The sequence below is a fragment of the Xyrauchen texanus genome, chromosome 39 (genome assembly GCF_025860055.1).
Source record: "Xyrauchen texanus isolate HMW12.3.18 chromosome 39, RBS_HiC_50CHRs, whole genome shotgun sequence".
NCBI classification, from domain to species: Eukaryota; Metazoa; Chordata; class Actinopteri; order Cypriniformes; family Catostomidae; genus Xyrauchen; species Xyrauchen texanus.
Genome location: NC_068314.1, coordinates 15,330,030 through 15,351,851, shown reverse-complemented (window position 1 = coordinate 15,351,851; position 21,822 = coordinate 15,330,030). Strand labels below are relative to the sequence as shown.

Here is a 21,822-nt window from a genome sequence, read left to right as displayed (position 1 = left end):
CGCAGCGCTTCGTCAAGACGCGCAGAGAAATCCCCCTACAAGATACAGCACGCAACTGCCAACTTTCGTAGATTTAAATGTCTCTTTCATCAACTTTTGGATATTTGTTCTTGTGTGGCGCTCCACATATTTTGGCTTCGTCTCAGCTTAAGATCAGAGAGTCGTTTGTAGCAGGGAGGGACGCGCATCTGTAAGGATGAAAGCGCCGACAGAAGGAACGCTGCAAAACTGATCGATGACTGAATATTAGATTAGTTGGTGATTAATTCATAGCTCTCACACTGATGACAACTGCAGAAATGGATCGACCTCTATCAAAATCCGAGCGCAGAAACATGGACACATGTTTAAGGAGATTAAGACAGGAACTGGTATGTGATATCAAAATTATGATACTTTTTGTACATGTTAATGGTATTATTTTATAGTGTTTCGGTTGCAATTAAGATTTTGAAGAAGGGTTTTTCATAAAATATGCAGTTCCATCAATATAAGGCTTAGTATTCATAATAAACATCGGAAAGTTTGCATATACCGTAGACTACATGTTAAACGTTGACAGCTTGCATGTTTTTGACGACTAAGTGTCTGTTCCTCACTGTAACAATTTACGTAATTTTATTTGTAAAATCATTTAAAACTGCTACAGTAAAATAAAAAGTAGTAGTTCACCCCAAAATAATAATGATCTCATCATTTGCTCACCCTCATGCCATCCATTGATTTTTAGAAGAATGTCTCTGTTGGTCCATACAATGTGAACGTGGACAGAACTCAGAAGTTCCGAATATCACATGAGGTGTCATAAAAGTAATGCATATGACTCCAGTGGTTTAATCAGTGTCTTCTGAAGTAATCTAATCGGTTTTGTATGAGAACAGACCAAAATGTAATTCATTTTTCACCATTAATCTTGACAGTGGTCTCCTAGGTGATTGTGATTTCAAGCTTGATGACACTTCCTATAGCACAATCTAAGGCTCTGCGCATGCATCAAGCACTGGGAAGTTTAATCGAGCTTATAGTAGTGCATAGAGACTGCAATGACAAGATGTACATAGATGCTTTATTTTAATGTCACATGTGATCAGTGGCCTTTTGTCGTTACTACAGCAACACATTTAAATTGAAAAGCAGACCTTCATATTTCTAGAAGGTTAGCATATCAAGTTTACTGTATATCGTTTAATAATATATATATATTATTTTTTTGTATACATTTTTGCTTATTGCTTACTCTGTCCATAGATGCAGTTTTTTATAATAACAATAATAACAAATAATATAGCTGTACTACATACTGTAAATGTAGCTGTATATTAAATACATCAATACACATTTCCCGCCGAAATTTATTTGGTGCACAAGAGGTCTTAATGATTATGTTACCCCAGGATTTACACTTTAGGACAAATGGACCCTGTTTTTGGAGTATCTCTGCTTATTGCTGTCTACTATATTATGTATGAGGACTAATGTGAACCGCAAAGGAGGAGACATATCTGCTGCATAAGGGTTATAGCTTTTGGTTTGTCGAGCATTTGAATGTGTAATAAGTTCTTATTGACAATGCTTCAAAATATATCACGAGGACAAGCAACCTAGGGACATGTGATCTTAAACAGTAAAATTACTTCCTTGACTATCGCATGTACTCTTCGCTAATGTCCTTGTGGAAGGGCCCTTCGTGGAACGGTTGATTTTCTCACTTTCGTTTGGAACGCCACTTTGTTTGGCGCTGCCTAATTCGCCCACAGTTACACTTATCAAAGACATTTTTATGGATCTTTAAAGTAGACTATCAACAGCACATTGTCACTGTTTCGTCCATAACTGAATAGAATAGAAATCTTTTGAAGTCATATCACTAATACTTTTCATATAGACCCTGGCCTCACATTTTAGTCAATGAACACTGGTTTCAAAATTCAGGCCACACATGTACAGAACCCACAGAACCCACAGCTTAAGTGTCATGAGAATCTTGGTATGTGCAGGTGTGATGATTTCAGTTGACTTTGAGCAACTTATCATCTTACACTAGATTAATTCCTTACACTTCTATAGAGAGCACTCAATCTGTCATTTTCAAAAACAAGACATGTTCCTTTTCAGGATTGCATGTCATGGAGATGTTACATACTTGGTGTTAAGTCAGGCTTAGAGCGTTGATGTAAAGTGTGGTTAGTCAAGACAAACTTTTGGTGTTCGTATCATGTTGCAGCAAGCATTTAATGCAGTTCTGCATAATATTCTATGGACTCTCACAATTAAATTGGCCATGTTTACATGATGAGCTAGGGAACATGCTAGTGAGAAAAAAATGTAATAATAAATGACACATTTTTTTAACACAAACACTAAATTGTTAGAAGGAATAAATTATTAAAAAGTGCATGACAAATCCATTGGCCGTGGCTTAAATTATTTATCAGAAGGGCAATAAACACATTTAGACACTTTCTAGAACTGTCTTCAAAGAGGAGGTAGTGATTTTAGCCTCGGGACCCCAGACATGGTTCTCAGCTGCTTAACACAAGGGCTCTTCTGCTTTAGGAGAGAGCACCAAATTAGCCACGCGTCTGTCAAATGGCCCCAGATCAGGGGGTCGTGGTGTGATATGACTGCTGTATCCCAGTGCACTTACACAGAAAGTGGTTTATGAGGCTCCTATGTGCAGCCACAATTGTAAATAGAGGAACACACAGCCCCCTGTTCAGCTGCCTGAGGAGCACAGGCTGTCATTATGGCTTTAGATATGCTGTCTCTGCCAGAGACACCACATGTCTGTCTGCTGCCATTTGGGCAATGAGGTGATACACAATCAGTTTAGTTTTATATAATCTTAAGTTTTAGTTTTAGACCTTCAATTATGTTTGCAGCACAAAATGAATTATCAGTCCAGATTTCTTTCTTTTGCATTGATGTATCGATTCTTTATTAAATAATGCAATGCTTTAGAATGGTTGAATTACCTAAATCTTATATCATGGCGTGAGTAATTTTATATTATGGTAGCAGTATATTTCATCATAGTTAATTTTGCTGGAAATGTATTTACTTTTTATTTAGAACTCGGATGCAAACCAAAATTTTGATTTATAATGATGATAAGTCTGGCATCAGTACTGAAACATCTTCACATTATGTAGCACTTGACTAAAAGCTTATTTTAGAGCAATCAATTCAAATGTTTAACCAAATGAATGACACGATGTGTTGATTAATTAATCAACTCTTTTGAGAGCCTCGGATACCTCTGAATATGAATACCAAACAGAATTTGCATGTCTTGCTCCCGGGCATACAGGTATAAAAGGCGGGGATCATGCATCTGTCAGTCAGATTGTTTCTTCGGAGCCGAGCGGTTGTGTGATCTGCGAGCTGAGACACTCACTACTGTTCCATATCTCTCAGCTTTTGACGGTCATATATGCTGCCTCACGGTTATGGGCTGCGATCACACTGAGGCAGCGTTTATGAATGGTTCATGTTCTCATTGCGAGAGCGTGACCATGGCAACGTTGCGGTCGCGGCTTTCCTTCCATAAAAGAAACGCCTCTCCAGCCACCCCATCATCGCACCTTATTCCCAAGGGATTGAGGCCAACCCGGCTGGCAATGGAGGAGATCTTGGGAGTAAACGCCGGTAAATTCCCGCAGACCACCCACCCCCCTGCACGGTCGTTTGCTTCCGTCTGGGCTCAATATGAAACCGGCTCGCCCCACAGCCAGTCTGATGTCTCCTTCAGACCACCCCCGAGCTGGATGAGAATATCGCCGCTGCATCGGAGAGCATCACAGCGTCTGACGCTGAGGACTCGACTGGGCTGCCACCTTTGGGTCTGCTCGCCCACTCTGAGACCGACGTGCAGATGTCCTGCATGCTTGCCCGGGCCACCGAGAGTGTTGTACTGGACCGGAAATTCCTGTCCTGCCTTGGCCTGGTGGGTTTGCAGGAGGGCCGTGGCATGCAGAGCGTAAGCAGCCCGTCCGGTGGCGCTGTATGCTTTGGACGCCAGAAACAATGTTGTCCTACAGGTCTCGGAGGGGAGTACTGGGCGATCCCGCCAGGTAGCCGTGTTTTGTCCTCCAACTGCTTAAAAATATGACGTCATGGTGGGGTGTTGGGGAAGGTTACATGCAGTCTGATGCCCATGATCCTTTGGCACGCTACAGCTTGCTGCACCAGCATCAGCGGATCACTTAACACTGTTCAGTGTAGGTGGCACTATTGAATAGGGACCCCTTGTGTCACTACAATTGACACAATGTCGAGTGAGTGACAGAAAGGGAATGTCTATGTTACTTGTGTAACCCCCGTTCAATGATGGAGGGAATTTATGCATTTTAAAAACTATTTTATAAATATGTATTTGAAGTCAGAGAATAATCTCTAATACTCTTGGTGGGCCTGGGTCTAATCCCACCCTTGGCTACGCCACTGGTACATACAATGCAAGTGAATGGTGATCAGACCTTTGTAGCTTCAAAAATCACATAAAGGAAACATAGAATTAATCCTTAAGACTCCAGAGGTTAAATCCATATCTTCAGAAGTGATATAATAGGTGTGGGTAAGAAACAGATTAAAATTAAAGTCCTTTTTTACTCTAAATCTTAACTTTCACTTTTACATCTGAAATTCATATGTTGTGCCTGTTCAGTTTCACTTTTACACCTGAAAGTGAAAGTTAAAGAGGAGATTTAGAGTAAAAAAGCACTTAAATGTTGTTCTGTTTCTCTCCCACACTATTATATTGCTTCTGAAGATATGATTGTTTTTATCTTTCCTTTCTTTGTTATTTTTACAACTACAAAGGTCTAATCACCATTCATAATTGTAAAAAAATCGTAGTTTGTGTCCTGCTGAAGAGAGACATACACATCCTGGTTGGAACTTAAAGCATGAAATGCTTTGATAGAAAATAACGCAATGATAGAAAAAATTTGTATTACGTACAGTTTACATATGTTTAAGAGACATGAGTAATTGCATATAAAAAGGTAAGTTGTGATATTTCTCAGCAACCATAAACAACTAAACTCCACTTCCAAGAGTGACATAATAACCCGTAATTACAAGTTCTCCTCTTGACATGTTTGGGGCATGTCCCACTCTATCACATTCCTCTCATGTGTAAATAACGTAAACCTGTCCTGCCCACAGTAGTATCATGAATACATACACTGCCGTATCAATGGCAAAATCTCTAGAGGTTTATATAGTTCTGCTGTGACATTGTATATAGATTGGTTACCGCCCAGCCCTACAATGCATATTGAAGTCATTAATTTGATCACAATTGGACAAGTGGATGGACAATTGAATGCGTCAGAGGGACCAGAAGGATATTCGGGATCTGGAAATAGGTCAGGAAATGTATTTTATGGAAAAATACTGTATATTATATGATCGTGTACATTGTAGTAATCACACTATAGTTATTATAACCTGTGTATTCTGTAATATTTGCATTGAATTTTCATTTTCAGATATAGATATATCGTAATGCATCAAAATATTTTTACACTGCCAGCTGTTATGCTGATCTAACAATATACATGAAAGCAAATTGTTCCACCTGCTGAAATGCCAACTGTAATGACCTGCTAATTGAATACTGTCTGTCAGACACAAGTCTGAACACTAGTAAGGGTCAAGAGGGTCATTCTGTGTGTGTGGCAATGAGATGTCACTTGTCGGTGTGAAATCTGACCTGATCTGGCTCTCTGGATATTTTAAACACTGCTAACATTACAGTAGATGGGTGAAGCTCATCAACAATAGGCAATTATTTTATAATTTACACACACACACACACACATATATATATTCATCATTGTGTAGTTTAAATATGATTGTAAATTGTGTATATTAAATCGTATTTGTATTTAGAATCCCAGTGAGCAAGTTGAAGGCGACTGTGGCAAAAAACACAAAACTCCATAAGATGTTGGTTAATGTAAAAAAATAACCTTGGGGAAAAAACCAGGATCACTGTGGGGCTAGTTCCCCTCTGGCTAACCAGCATGAATTTAATGCCAATATTAGTTTTTTATGTGCATTGCAGGTCATGGTTTAAGATTGGTAAACTAAGTAAGTGTTAAGGGCCAGTGTTTATACAAAGATTTTGTATGAACTGTAAGAGTAATGACTAATGTCTTTGAAGTTCATCCTGGATTAACTGCAGAAGTTCGCATTGATGCATTGTTAATTGGCTGATGAAAGCTTTTGTTGGCAAGTAATAGAAAGTCTATATATTACATTTTAAGAGTGTAGTCCATCATTAGACCAAGGTGATGCAGGCAGAAATCAGTGAGTTGCATCGCAGTTTTACCAACAGGTCATTTCGGTGAAGTCTATCCTAAGTCCAAGGTTCAGGCAGTGGCATATGAAGTATCCCATGTCTTATGGTTGGAGTTGGCATCAGTTCATCCCCTGAAGTCATCGTAATAGACTGAAGTGAGGTCTGGATGGCTCCAGCAGAATTGAGTCATCATCACTCTAGAGACATATAGGAGTGGAACCAAGAACCAAGACACCAAGAAGGAGCGGAGCTGGATCTGGCCGGCTCTGGTGAGTAATATCATCGTAGATGACATAGAAAAATTATCTCCATTTGTGGTTTTTGATATTCTAGAAACTATTAACAGGCCAGAATTTTGTGATCGTAATGAACGTGATGGAATATAGCATGGTAGAAGGTCACTTAAGTACTGCGGAGCAAGACCATTCAAAGCTTTGCAAGTAGTTAACGAGATTAAAACATTTATAAAAAAAAAGCAGAGGCCCTGAAACTGATCCCTGTGGCACTCCATACTTAACTTTTGTTTGATTTGACAATTCCACATTTACACAGACAGGCCCTAAACCATGCTAATGCAAGTCCAATAATGCCAACATAATTCTTAAGCCTATTCAAGAGAATGTCGTGATCTATGGTGTCGAAGGCAGCACTAAGATCTAAAAGCACTAGAAGAGAAATGCAGCAGTGATCAGATGATAAGAGCAAGTCATTTGTAACTCTGAAAATGCAGTTTCTGTATTGTGATGGGGCCTGAATCCTAAATCTTGACTGAAATTGGTCATATATATAACATTTTCTGTAGAAATTAACATAGTTGGAAGGACTCTACCTTTGTAGTATTTTCAACATTAATGGAAGATTTGAAATCGGTCTATAATTAGCCAAATCTCCAGGATCTTAATAAGCGGTTTGATTACTGCCATTTTAAAGATTCTTGGGACATGTCTTAAGGATAGCGAGGAGTTAATAATATTAAGAAGAGGTTCTGAGATTACAGGTAATATCTATTTTAAGAGCTTAGATAGTATTGGATCTTACATGTTGTGGCTTTTGGTGTTTCCATAAGTTTTGTTAGCTCTTCATTACTTATGACAGTGAAATATTGTTGCTTGTGAGGAAATTGCTTGTGAGGAGATTTACGAGATACTGTTTTCTGTGGTACTGTGACAGATGATTGCATAATTCCAATTTTATATCTGATTATTTACATTTTATCAGTAAAAGGGGCCTGGGTAGCTCAGAGAATATTGATGCTGACTACCACCCCTGGAGTCATGAGTTCGAATCCAGGGCATGCTGAGTGACTCCAGCCAGGTCTCCTAATCAACCAAATTGGCCTGGTTGCTAAGGAGGGTAGAGTCACATGGGGTAACCACCTTGTGGTCACGATTAGGGGTTCTCGCTCTCAATGGGGCATGTGGTAAGTTGTGCGTGGAATGTGGAGAGTAGCATGAGCCTCCATGAGTCTCAAGGCAGCTAGCAGACATTCAGATTAGCCAGTTTGTCTGCTTCCTGTCCTGGGCCCCAGTTAATCAAATACTATCACTATTAAGACTATGAGCAAAATTACTAGAGAAGAGCAGCACCTTCCCTGGAGAGATGGAGTCCGTCTCTCTTTAGCAGGTCAGGTCTACCCCAAAAAATCTTCCAATTCTCTATAAACCCTATACCTATATTCCGTGACACTAATCTACTAAAAACCATGTCACCACGATGAGCAGGGAGGGGGCCAGAGCATATTTCAGTGTCTGACAACATTTTTGTAAGTTCACACACCTCTATAACATTATCTTTAGTGATCTCCAATTGGTTTATAAATTATATATACTATACTGTATATGATGTATGTATATAAATTGTTATTTTCTTTTGCACAGAAGGAGAATTTGTAAAGTAACCAAAATGTTTTCTATTCAACAACAATTTATTTTGATCGTTAGATGGTTATTAATTGAAAATCTTCCCCTCGCTGCAGCTCTGAAATCTCCATAGTGCATATTCAGACTGGAACATTGCATTTGGTTATGTCACAAGTGAGAATCAGTTGAATTTTGGTGGTAGTGATGTCAAACCTGGTGTGACGCATCAAGACACCATTTCTTAATCTGAACGTGATCGCAAATGAGATTTCAGAAATCTGACTGGGTCGACTTACATATTAGTCTGTTGCTCACACAAAGTTATCATACAGTGATTCATCAGATAACCTAATATGTAGCACACAAGTCATATGGACTACTTCAAAGTAGTCCTTATTTATAATTTTTGGAGCTTTACATCTTTGGTTACATTGACCTAATGAAAAAAGCTGCATACAAACTCTTCTGGCTTTCCACAGTAAAAAATAACATCATGTGGCTGCTTGGGTTAACTATTTCTTAAAAAGGAAGCAATATCAAATATGTTTCTCAACTGTCTCACTGGATATCAACTTAAGGAGCAGTCAAATTTTACCATAAGAAATTTAAGTGGCTTTGTGAATACTGTGAGGTTGAGGCCAATGGTCAAAACAGAGCTGTTTGTTTCTGTTCAAGAAGAATGGAGCACATTTCAGCTCATTCAGTCAGTGGATTTATTTTTCAGGCAGCCCTTCCTTCCCCTAAGCTAAAATTGGCCTGGGCTTTTGTGGCAGCTGTAGGGCTGAGGCTGGTGATCACAGCTCTGATAGACTCTCATGCATCACTGCTAAAGTTTGCTGTTTGCCTGTCCAAATTCACATGAAAGCAATTGTTAGCAACTGTTTCAGACCATGTACTCTTTTAGACGGATGCGTTGCACTTTCTATTTTGGGTTGAGGCTTATCTGAGAGATTTGCATTCAAATGAGCCCATAGATAAAGAATGGATAGATTAAAATGGAAAGAAATATGAATCCTTTCACTAATAAGACATCCTTCCCTTTTTATTGCTTGAACCAAAATGTAATATGCAGACGTCCTTTTCCTTTGCAGCAGATAAATTCTACAGAATTGTATAAAATGGATGGTAATAACATGGTAAATGTTTTGAGAGTACTACACTCTAATTGGTAAATGTAAACATTATCAAATTAGCCAAAATATTTTATAAATTAACATGCAAGGGGCAAGTAATGTGTAGAACCATAGAAATTAAAAGGGGAGGAGTCAGACAACTCAAATGTACTGTATATAATGACGAGTGTTTAAACTCTGTGTAATTCTGCAGAGTACTGCAGTCAGAGATTCTGTGTGAACCTACTTCTGATGAATCTGACCTACAGCCAATAAAGTCTTATATATCTGCTAAAATAAACAGGATGTTCTGTTGTGTAAGACTTATCTGGCACAGATTTGCAAAGTATAGATTATATGTTTTATTTGGCACAAACACCTTTGATAGATCTCCATGAAGTCTCCTGCATTTGATGTTAGCTGTGTGAAGAGGAAATGCCTCTATCTTATCTCATGTAAAAGTAAAGGGGTTTTGTTTGAGGGTTTAGTTTTGATGCATCAAATACCAGATAGGCTATAGAATATGCTTGCCCGATATGTTTTTATAACAATGCTTACAATTATAATGCAGAATTGCAAGTCATTCACTAAGTTTTAAAGGAATTGTTCACTCAAAAATTTAAAATCTGTAATTATTTATTCACCTTCATGTCATTCAAAACCCATATGACTTTGTTTCTTCACTGGATCACAAAAAGTGAACTTTTGAAGAATATTCTTGCCACTCTTTTCCTCATAATGAGTGAATACGTTCTGGGGTTGTCAAGCTCAAAAATGACTAAAAGTGTTGCATATGACTCATGCGCTATATTCCAATCTTCTAAAGCCAGACAATACATTTTTTGAGGGCAGAGTGAAAGTAAAACAGGGTTGGAACAACATGAAGGTAAATAATGGTAGACATAATGATTTTTATACTGTATGAACTATAGATTTGATCCCCTCACCCTAACCTTACACCTAAACCTAACCCTCACAAAAGCCTTTCTACATTTGTAAATTTTCAATAAAACATTTTTAGTATGTTGTTTGGGGGGTACACTACAAATGTCCTCATAAACCACATATATAGCATAATACCCTTGTAATTACCAGTTTGTTACTACTACTAAGTCCTCGTAAACCACTTAAACCTCCACGACTCCACACGTCCAGAGTGTGCAGGAACATCCCGATGGTTAAGACCTGGCCTGACAGTAAATGCTAATGCCAGCTATGATCAAACAGATACAATATATCAATAAAAACTAAATCCAAAATTGTTGAGATTCATTTTGTTACAAATACATTCACTGGCCTTATTTAGGAAAGTTCCACACCATGTAAAGCAAGAAAATCCTAAATTAGATTTAATGAATGCACTTGGCCAGAATAAATCTAGTTTGTAAGAACATAAAATGCAAATGCACAAATGCAAAAAAATAAATGTATAAAAAAATCTAATAAAATGTTGCATGTGTGAAGTTTCAAGCTACATTCTGTTCCTGTAAACACATTTCACATGACATAGTAATCTAATGCATGACAAGTCCTTAAACTATAAATACCTTAGAAATAATCACATAACAGACCCCTAAACAACAAATAATGACATATGACAGAAAGTTTGCTCAAAATGTAACATAGAATGCCACATTAAAATTAAAGTGTATTTTTGGCATTTTTCTGTGATTTACCATTACATAGAAAAGTTCCATTTAGTATGTTTTCATTTGATTGTGATCCATACTTTATCGTCATTTGGAAGTTTAGCTTTAAGCTAATAAACAACAGAAGAGAGAAAAGAAATAAGAGTTAGAGCAGGTTTGCATGTCAGCACTAAAACTTAAAAAATCCATTAGTAAATCAGATACACCAAGCACAGAGCATATCTGAATCTAAAATGATGTTTACCACAAACCCAGTATACCACAGAAAACACATTGAATTATTAAAGTGCAATCATTCTAAAAGCCCAATGGTAGTCATCTGTGTTGGCATAGTGGAGTAGTTCATGTGATAATGCCCTTGGGATTTTCCAACCAAACAGTAATTATGTCCCACTACTCAGCTCATAAAGATGTCCCATTACCCATTAACAAATTAAGCTATACATGAAGGAAACACTGAATATGGACGACCTGATTTTTGTTAAAGGAATGGTCTACCCAAAAATGTTTTATCCTCTTGTCATTTCCAACCCATATGCTGTTTTTATGTGGAACTCAAAAGGATAAAAGGTTCAAATATTCAGGGTGGAAAATGTGAAAGCTTGTGACCTCAGTTTTATAATACATATAAGACACTTCATGCTCTTCTGTGGTTATTTTTATAATTTCTTTCATAATTATGGCTGTAATATTTTAAAAATTCAAAAGTTCTATCTGTGTCTGAAAGCCGGAGTGGCAGAACTCTAAAGCCCCTTATCTAAAAACCTGCCTGGTCTCTTAGAATTATATGGTTTTTTTTATTAGTTTTACGTGGCTTGTTTGTATTGGGGCATTTTCTTGCTGAAATAAACACTAGAGGCACTACAAGAAAAATAACTTTTATTCAGTTTTACACTAATCACGAGTAAAAAGGTTGAGTAACACTTAATTTTCGCTCTGTATCTCATGCAATGCTTTCATTTGACATGTAAACACTTTTGCACAGAGCACTCAAGTCAATACGTGAGTCAAAAGTGTCATAGAATTACCCCAATAGCGAGTGGTTGCTTTAGTAATTGTAGTTAAGTATGCTTTAGACACTTTGTTTGTTAGCATTACATTCTGTGCATCTTTTACTGTTAACGTCAAGGGATAGTTCACCCAAAAATGAAAATTCTCTAATTATTTACTCACCCTTGTGAAATGAAAAGGTGTGTATGACTTTCTTTCTTCACTAGAACACATTTGAAGAAAAATTGAAAAATATCTTTGCTCAGTAGGTCCTTAAAATGCAAGTGAATGGAGATTTCTCTTTCGAAGCTCTAAAAATCACAAATGGTCTGTCATCAGTACAACTCCAGTGGTTAAATTAATATCTTCTAAAGCAATACAATCACATTTGGTGCGAAGAAATATCAATATTTAAGTACTTTTTAACTATAATCATACTTGAACATTTATCATGGCATATGGTATTATCACGGTATTGTATTGAATTAGCCTGCAAAACAGGTTAAAAGATAAATAAACTTTGTTGTTCTTAATTACAAGATTTAGTTACTTGTTTTGAACTTTTTAAGTTAAATGATAACAAAAAATGTAATTTTGCAAAGATCAAATCATATAAGATTCAATGATACATGGTGGTAAATGCTTCTGTTTTGTATGTAGAGTATCTATTTTATTACGGTTTATTTTCATTGAAAATGAACAAGTAACAACAATGGGAACATTTTGGGGGAAAGGTTTAAAAAGAAACATGAATTTCAGAGTTTCCAAGTAATTTCCTAGTAAATAAAAACTGTAAGAGTTAGAGTGTTGGGAATGTCAATTTATTGATGGAAACACTACAGTGCATTTAGAAAAATCTAAACATTTTAGTTAATAGAAAGAAATTGAAAATTGAAAATCTAGAAATGTTCATGGTATTTTGAAGTGCTCACGATAACAATATTGTGCATGTTAATTATCACGGTATACCTTATTATTGAATATCGGCAAAAGTCTAATGAGGGTAAGCTTCACAAGAGGGTGGAGCCAAGCTGACTCTCGTGTGACATATTCGCATTGCCATGATACCGATGTAATCTCACATTCTCTATTCCGTTGAAACATCCAGGATAAGCACACAAACACATCATTGTGAGTAAAGAAACAGATAAATACTAGACAAAACCAACCAAGCTACTGTATAGCATTCTTCTTAACTTGTAAACAGCGCTGCTGTGGCGGTCGTGCATCAGTTGTCGCACATTTCAAATGACAATGCTAAACTTCACAAGCGCGTCCTTAGATTTTTAACAAACATGGTGTAATACCACTGTTTGTTGTATGTGTTATTTTCCATTGTACTCTTTGTGGCTTTTAGTGAACCCCCAAATCACTCCCACTGTTAGTGAAATGTTGTCGTATGAACATATGGCAATGGCCACTCCCTGCTGTTACAACTCTCACCCATTCTATGATAATTGATCATGCTTGAATGAAGCGTTCCCTCTGTCAGGGATTAAAGTCTAGTCTCATCTGATTGGGTGCCAGGGCTGCAGCGGGTCTCCCATTGGCAGACAGTTAAATATGGGGTCGGCAGACATGCTCTTTGAAAGGTGAGAGGAGTGAGAGAGGAGAGGAGAGGGACTTAGATGGCAAAGGGCAGGGAAATCCCTCTGTGAAAGCTGATGCCAGGTAAGCCGATAGCTCTTAATGTTTGTACGCTTGTGTATTTGTGAAGACTTGAAAGACAGATGATCTGAGGGTTAGTTTATGCACTGACAATCTGTAAACATTTGCACGCACCTGTTCCTTGATAATGGCATAACTTGCAAATGTGTGTATGGCAAAACGATGTAGGTTGTTAGCAGTTGTGATGTGAGTATCACATGCAGGTGAAGTTTGTGGTGTCTTGCAGAAATAATTTTGATTCAGTTTTGATGGATGTTTGAAACTTTACAGTATTTTGTTAAGTTGCTTGAGTTTAGCAAACTGCAGTGCTGCTACTTCCAACCACCTAAATCAGAGTCACTCAAAATTGAGTCACACTTAAGTCGCAAATAAATTTGCATGAGACTCGACTTATATTTGTAAACAATTGACTTTGGCTAATGGACTCCAAATTAGAGTCTTGTAAATAACAAAATATATCAAATTGATTGCTTTTTGACCAGCTTTTTTAAAACTAACCTCTAGTATATAAAACATATTACCAAAGGAGATTTGAGACTTGACTGAAACTTGTCTTTGGCTTGAGAATTGGACTCTGTATGAGAAACTTAAAAAAAAAGTTTGTCTTGAATCCTCTGCATCCTTTGACTTAGTCAACTTTCACTTGGTATTGCATCAGACAGTCTGTGCCAGTGTACTGTTCATGTCTGGGCAAGACTCGTTTCTCGCTCTGGGGACTGTTACACCAGAAGGGGAAATGGTAAGGTCACATGACTACCACTCTCAGTGTCATGTGGGAGTGGGACTGGACTAGGCCCACAGCTGTTGAGGGAGCATTCCTCCTTGAGACACAGGCCATATGGAGCCCCTGATGCTCACTTAAGTAGACATTGTCTGATGGACACAGAAGTATGCACAAAGGGAAAGATACATCAAGAAACAATGTGCAATGAAGGGACACAACACACATTTATTATCCAGTACTAGTACTGATGGAAGCTTGAGTCAGTTCATATCACCATCTTTTCTGTTATTTAGCTTAAACAGACAGAATCATATGTTTTTCTGCAATTTTCACATGTTCCAAAAATAAAAATCCCATTCGTTTTTGCCATATGGGAATTTATTTTTATTGATAAATTATAAACTTTTAAGGACAACCCTACTGTGAGCTCCGAAATTGTAAATTTAAATTGGTGGCATTTGCAGATATCAGTCTGCATTATTTTAATTAAATAATGATAATAATGATATTAATAAAAACTAGGGCTGTCAAATGATTACAATTTTTAATCAAATTAATCAGAATTTAAAGTGGATTAATCAGGATTAATCACTATTTGCAATTACACCTGAATCCTAACCATTTTTTTTCTGAAATGCATACCAAAAGATAAATAACAGGACACAGATACATAATTTTCATATTATGTCTGTTTAATAACACAGCCAAATAATGGTGGTTTAGATCAAGCTGAAACATACTACACACCATAATATTTGTCTTTGTAATGTCCCATCGCTTCCTCTTTGGCATTCCTCTTAACCAGGATGTACAATTTACAGTATTCAATTGAACAGAAAGCAATAAATGTAGTCAAATCATAACTACCACATTTTTGCACAATTTGAGTCATCGGTTGCATTTTTATGTGGAAAAAAACATTTTCAATAAAACTTTTAAATCAAACCAAAGAACAATCTTTTACCTTTTCCTCCATTCTTTAATCCAGTTGCTAACTACTATAACATGTTGCACTGAAACTGGTCTTTTTGTTTGAACATCACCTTTCAAATTTACTGAGCTTCATCATCTTTCAGCCAGTTGCTGAGGCAAACTAACTTGTTCACATTTTCTGAAAGTAAAGCTGACCTTTTCTTGTTCACAATGTGACCTGCAACTGAGAAAAGTCGTTCACAGGGAACAGTGGTTGCAGGAGTGGCTAGATATTTGTGAGCTAGTGAGGCCAGCTTCTCATGGGCTCCTGAATGAGATGCCCACCACCTCAAGGGGCAGTCCTCCAATTTAATGGTGGGCTCTGCTCTGTACCTCTGTATGGCAGGTTGGACCTCTTCATCTTCTGATTCTGAATCTGAGCCCATTTGCAGAAGGCTGATTTTCTTCCTGGGTGGCCCATCATCATGTGTCTGTGAAGACCTTCTGGGTGATTCTTGTTGCAGCATCCCTTCAAGTGTGGTCCACACCTCTTCCCTGTCTGTCTGGGGCAGGCATTTCAAGTCTTTGAAGCGAGGATCCAAAACTGTAGCAATCTGGAGCCATGCATTGTTGAGCTGTTCTTGGCGGGATGCTAGGTCCTCCTTGAACTTGGTCTTGAATCTCACCACATATGCAGGGTCCTCATCACAGGCTTCCATCTTGAGACGCAAGTGGCAGAGAGAAGGTAGTACCACAGAACAAGAGACATAGGCCTCTCCACCCAGGAGCTCAGTTACATACCTACGCACACAAACACACACATGCACACAGAGACAGTGTATTATTAGAACAGTGGTTATCAACATATTATTATTATTATTATTATTATTATTATTATTATCATTATTATTTTTTACATACATGTTATTGATATTTGACTTGGTTTAATTCATTCCAGAAAATAATCAAAGCAATATTTTTTGATAAGTTACAGACTGATTTACCTGCATGGCTCTAGAAGTGTCTCCAGCCTCTGCAGTTTATCCCACTCTGCTGCGATCGGCAAAACGTGTTTGTGCTCCTGATTGTCCAGGGCTGCGATGACAGCCTCTTTATTTCTGCTCACGCGCTTGATCATTTCCAGCGTCGAATTCCAATGTGTTGGAAAATCCTGGATCAATGGCTCTTGCTTCTTTCCCAGGCTGACTTGTTGTGCTTGAAGCTCTGCAGCATTTGCTGGGCTGTGCTTAAAATGACCGACAACTTTGCAAGCCTTGGCCAAAGCATTTACAAAGCCGCTGTCAGCAAGACTCACTGTGACACTTCTCTGCACCATGTGAGCGACACAGTTCATGTGTTCATAGCGTGTAAGTCGAATTGCGGCAACCATGTTGCGTGCACTGTCAGTCCCAATGGTTGTCGTCTTGCCCTCGATGTCCCACTTACGTGCAACAGACAGGAACTGTTCTTTACAAGCCTCCGCAAAATGACGCTCCTCAGTTTTTAATATAGTCAGCGCAAAAGACTTCAGTTCCCACGTGTCACTGATGAAATGTGCAGTTACTCCGAGGTAATTGTTGTTACTCACTGATGTCCAATGGTCTCCTGTCAGGGCGATATGATTTACTTGAGCCAAGACCTCTTTCCTTTTTTCTTTTTCGTTTTCATAGAGCTCGTGGATTTTCGTCATAACTGTGGCTCTTGACAGTGGCTTATAGGATGAGTCTTGAGATGCCACTTGCAAAACATCAAGGAAACCTGAGTCTTCTACAATGCTAATGGGTCTACAATCCTTTGCAATCCATTTTGCTATTGTGTTGGTCAAATTATCTGAGGTTGATTTTGTTAATGGCCTGCGGACATTCAGCGCGGTCTGAACCTGACGGCCCAGCAAACGCATGTTTGGCGTTGACATGGTACCTCAAGCTTGAACAGCTCCGGTGAAATTGAAACTCCTTGTTACAAATCTTGCAAATAACCTTGTACTTGTTAACTGTACCATCATCATCCTTTTTATATTTGAATCCGTCAATAGGCCCACTTTGCTCACCTTGCTCCATCTCGCCTCTAGCTCCCAACCACTTTCCTGTCCTGAATAATTTGTCACACTGAGCATGCGTGAAATGAGTTAAAAAAATTGACGTAATTAACAACAAACAAATAATTAACGTCGTTAATTCGCTATTTTTGACAGCCCTAATAAAAACATGTACTGGTGAAGAACTACACTATCCGAGAATCCTGAGGAGAACACCTATCAGAGAGGTGTGGCAAACCAGCCAAATGATACAATCAACTTGTATATTTGTATATTAATATTATGTAATAAACTTAAAATATATAAAATATTTATAATCAACAACTTTATGAAGCAAAGTTGTATTTATATATACATATTTTTTCAGTTGATTACGTCATTCACCATATTTCATGGGATTGCAGTTTAGTCTGGTTCATTCCTCTTCTTTGTACTATTTTCAAATTGTATTTATTTATTTATTTTTTACTTAAAATTAAAGTTTGTAGTGTTGTAATTCACCTCGGAGCTTGTTGGTTTGGATTAGGGCTTTGAACTCTTTTATGAAGGTTTTATTTGAAATGGTTAAAGAGGGAGGGACATTCTCATTCTGGAAAGCATTTGATTTGAAAAAAATCTATGAAGTGCAAGATGAGTCATCAAGATGAGAAAATCTGATAAAAGTGAGTTTCGGATCACACCAGCATATAGGTGATCTCAAAGCTAACACACATGAATAAAAACTCTAATCTTGCTTAAGGGCACAGTGATAAAGGCTCTTGGATCAGTCCTTTTGGGGCTTGAATAAAGGTTTCAAGACAATCTAACAAATATATGTAAAAACTGTTGGGAATAGCAACATACTAGCAGCTGTCACTTCCTCTTTAGAGACCTTGAGTACTCACTCTTCTGTTTCTGGTCTTGTAATTCTAATTTAACATGTCATCTGTTGTTTTTCTCTGTGGCTTTAGCTCTCTATGAAGGAGGCCGGTGATGGACTCCACACTCAGATGAACTGTTTGATGGGAGCACTACAAGAACTGAAACTCCTACAGGTTCAAACTGCACTTGAGCAACTAGAGATCTCAGGAAAGCCTGGCACTATGGCTCAACCAGCTGTAGAACTACCTAGCCCCAGCCCCAACTCAGACAACCAGAGAATCAAGCCAATCAGGACCTCAGTTAAAGAAGAGCAGCTCCCATCCCAGCATGCCCATCGCAGCAACTTGGAGACATCGCCTTCATCCTCCAGCCTGGATAGCGAGAGCATTACTCTGGCCAGACAAATCTCAGGATACACAGCCCTAAAAGTGGAGTACTGCAGCCCAAAGTTGGGCAACCTTTGTGTACAACACCACAAAAACCAGCAGTATTTGTCTGAACCAGCGCAGCTGGTACCTCCAGCCCAGGTGGTGGACCTTCCTGGAATCCTATACAGCCTATCCCGTGAGGGACCGTCCCTTGACAGTGACTACACAGAGGACAGTATGGATGACTCCAGTGACTGGACATCCTCACTTATGAGTCAGAGGCGCAATCGCCAGCCTCTTGTTCTGGGAGACAATGTCTTTGCTGACCTAGTAGGCAACTGGCTGGACCTTCCCGATTTAGAAAAAGACTGTCAGGGCCTCAACAGACCAGACTCTCCAGCCCACCCACTCAGACTCAGTCGCTCCCAGGAGCTCTGTAAAAGGTTCTCACTGACCACCAACATCTTCAAAAAGTTTCTACGTAGCGTACGACCCGATCGGGATAAACTGCTGAAGGAGAAGCCTGGATGGATGCCACCAGACCACAATCCTGAGGCTGAACTCTTAAAGAGACCCAAGAAGGCTGACAGCAAATCCAAGGACAGCTTTTACTTACCATTCTGGGCAGGAGGACAGCTGGGAAAGGGACGGTCATGTCCTCAGCCAACAGAGGAGATGGGTCACTTTCTAGGTCTAAACATCGACAGCAGTCAAAAAGATCATGTAGACAAAGTCAATACCTTATTTGACTCTAATGCAGCTGTTTGGGTTTAGAGGGGTGCAAATGAAAACGTTTAGTCTTGAACCAGAAATTGCATAAGACATAGCAGTTTTATTTTAGTTCTCCTAAACTCTTAACATGACAATCATTTGGAACCCTCAGGGTATGTAAGCAGGTCTTCCTTTTAAATAAGTATCTTTAAAGCTGCACTTAAAATATTCTAGTAAAAGTTGGAAAAGCAAAGATGTATTCCACAGCTATGCATTTACATATTTCATCCTCATAATGCCAGATGTTTCTATAACAAAAAAATGATTCCGCTGTATTGTCACCACTGATGTTGTCCAGTTTCCCAGCTCTTCAAGTCAATGTCCATGTTTAATGGTTTCTTTGTGATGTGGTGTGTTTAGTTTCCAATTATGAATCTTACCTTGTATTTGAGCACAGTGACTTCAGTTACCAGACTGTTGTATTTTCAGGGAGTTTAGATTACATTTAAAATTAGTCTACAGTTGGCTCATAGCTCATAGCTCATAAATATCAAGACAAATTTGTGTCAACAAATGTTAGTGTAGCTCCTGCTTATATTTTCTCGGAGGTTACATTATGCATGGAACACTGAAAGAGACCTACTATATTGTCTATAATGCTTTCTGTAAAAATTAACTTGCTATCAAGCCATTTTAAATCAAACCTAAGCTCCACTATCAACTTTACATAGATATACATTGTCCCCAAAAGTATTTGGACACTTAAGTCACACTCAATGCATTAGATAACAAAAGATCAAACTAAGTGTCATCCACAAATCCAAACTATTTTTAGCATTTACTTTTTACTAAGTCGTGTCAAGGTGATTTTTTTTTTTATCAGATTCATACAATCAGTTTTAGTTACAGGTAGTTGTGCTATGAATCATAACGGAATCTCAGCTTCAACTGGCTGCTCTTGGTTCTAAGGACAGGGCTTTCTGTACAGCTCTCTGGATTCAACTGTATCAAAGTTAACTGTGATAGTAGTAAACTTATGAGGCTTTCAATTATATGAGCAGCAGTACATCAGAATGTGCCAGACACTGAAGAAGAGCACTTGGGAATTGTATTTATTGTTGGTCTAAAATTCTCCATTATGAAACAATTTGCAAGAATCTATGTAAAGTTCTCTTTATTTTTTCCATTATTTATTTTAATTAGTGAACAATTAACAGCATTTTACTGTCAGCATTTTTCTTTGTAATAGATTTATTAGATCTGCCAGAATGGAAATGTTTTCTTTAGAACTAAACTTTGATTTAATAAGTATATGGTTTCCATTTTCTAGCCCAAACAGCAAAACTCAGAACTCACCACAATACCATGATCATTCTATAAGAAACGGCAAATGCACAAAAGTCATACAAACCTTTACAAAGAGTGTTTTTTGTATGCAGCCAAATTTTTTATTGAGATGCAATGAAATTTTCCAGATCAGATTGTAAAGAAAAGCCTATTTGAGAGTTCACTATTAAATATTTTGTAAAAAAAGAAAAAAACGTACAGTACAGAAAAAAATATTTTATGTTGTTTGTTTTAGTATTGTATTGTATAGAAGATTGATTCTGCCAGGTAATAAAAAAATGAAAGAGGTATTTCTGACTTTTATTTCACAATTGTGATTTTAGTTCTCACAATTTAGATTTTATAACTCACAATTTTGTGATAGAAACTCGCAATTGCGTGACATAAACTAGCAATTGTTAGCTATAAAGTCGAAATTGCAAGAAATAAAGTCACAATTGTTAAAAAAAAAAAGTCAGAAATACCTCTTTTATTTTATTACATGGCAGAATTCATCTTCCATAGCTGTAGGCCTACTGCTGTTTAGAACAAGAGATGGTATTCTATCTCTCGCACAGCCTCGTTGTCATTCGTATTAAAAATCAAAGATGGTGCTAGTGTGAATAAGGTCTAGCTGTAACTGTGTAAGGGGTAGCTGTGTAACCTAGAGTAAATGAAAATGAAATGTTCTATGAAAGTGTTTTTGTTGTGCATTTTATTGAAATGTTGTCTTCCTATGCGCTTTCTTACATAAATAGATCGATCTCTAAAGACCATGGTAAACAAGAAATTAATTTATTAAACTGCACTGACATGAAACGTTTTAGGTGCCATTGTTGCTCAAGTGGGCAATCAAGCCATAATCTCATATAATAAAGTTTATTCATTGTGGCAGTAAAAAACCATCACAACTGCCATTAACATTATTGGTTTCTTCATAAAATATAACATAATTCACAATTTTCTTTCCCTGATAATGTGTTCCATGATGATAGTGGGTCTTCTCCACTAGTTTGTGCATAGTAAGCAATAAAGAAAAAAAAAAATATATATATATATATATATATATATATATATATATATATATATATATATTTCCCATTTTCTTAAATACCTTTTACTCTTTGTGAATAAATGAACAGACCATGGCTGTATTTACATAATTTTAAACCTCTCTAGATAGATAGATAGATAGATAGATAGATAGATAGATAGATAGATAGATAGATAGATAGATAGATAGATAGATAGATCACCTAATCGAGACAAAGTGTGCCTACTTTGAAGAAGCTAA

General features: G+C 37.6%; 1 protein-coding gene across 1 annotated transcript; it reads left to right on the top strand.

Moving 5' to 3' along the window:
• On the top strand, nucleotides 1-21,545 carry LOC127632353 (PAK4-inhibitor INKA2-like). Its single transcript, XM_052110897.1, has 2 exons — nucleotides 1-371; nucleotides 18,213-21,545. The coding sequence occupies exons 1-2, from the start codon at nucleotides 285-287 to the stop codon at nucleotides 19,263-19,265; spliced, it is 1,140 nt and encodes a 379-aa protein (XP_051966857.1). The 5' UTR covers nucleotides 1-284; the 3' UTR covers nucleotides 19,266-21,545.
• The last annotated feature ends 277 nt before the right edge of the window (nucleotides 21,546-21,822 follow it).

What these genes read in the sequence shown, in the direction of transcription:
- LOC127632353 (XM_052110897.1), top strand. Translation starts at nt 285, where the DNA reads ATGACAACTGCAGAAATGGATCGACCTCTATCAAAATCCGAGCGCAGA. An exon ending in GGAGATTAAGACAGGAACTG is followed by an intron (nt 372 to 18,212) that starts GTATGTGATATC and finishes CTGTGGCTTTAG; the next exon opens with CTCTCTATGAAGGAGGCCGG.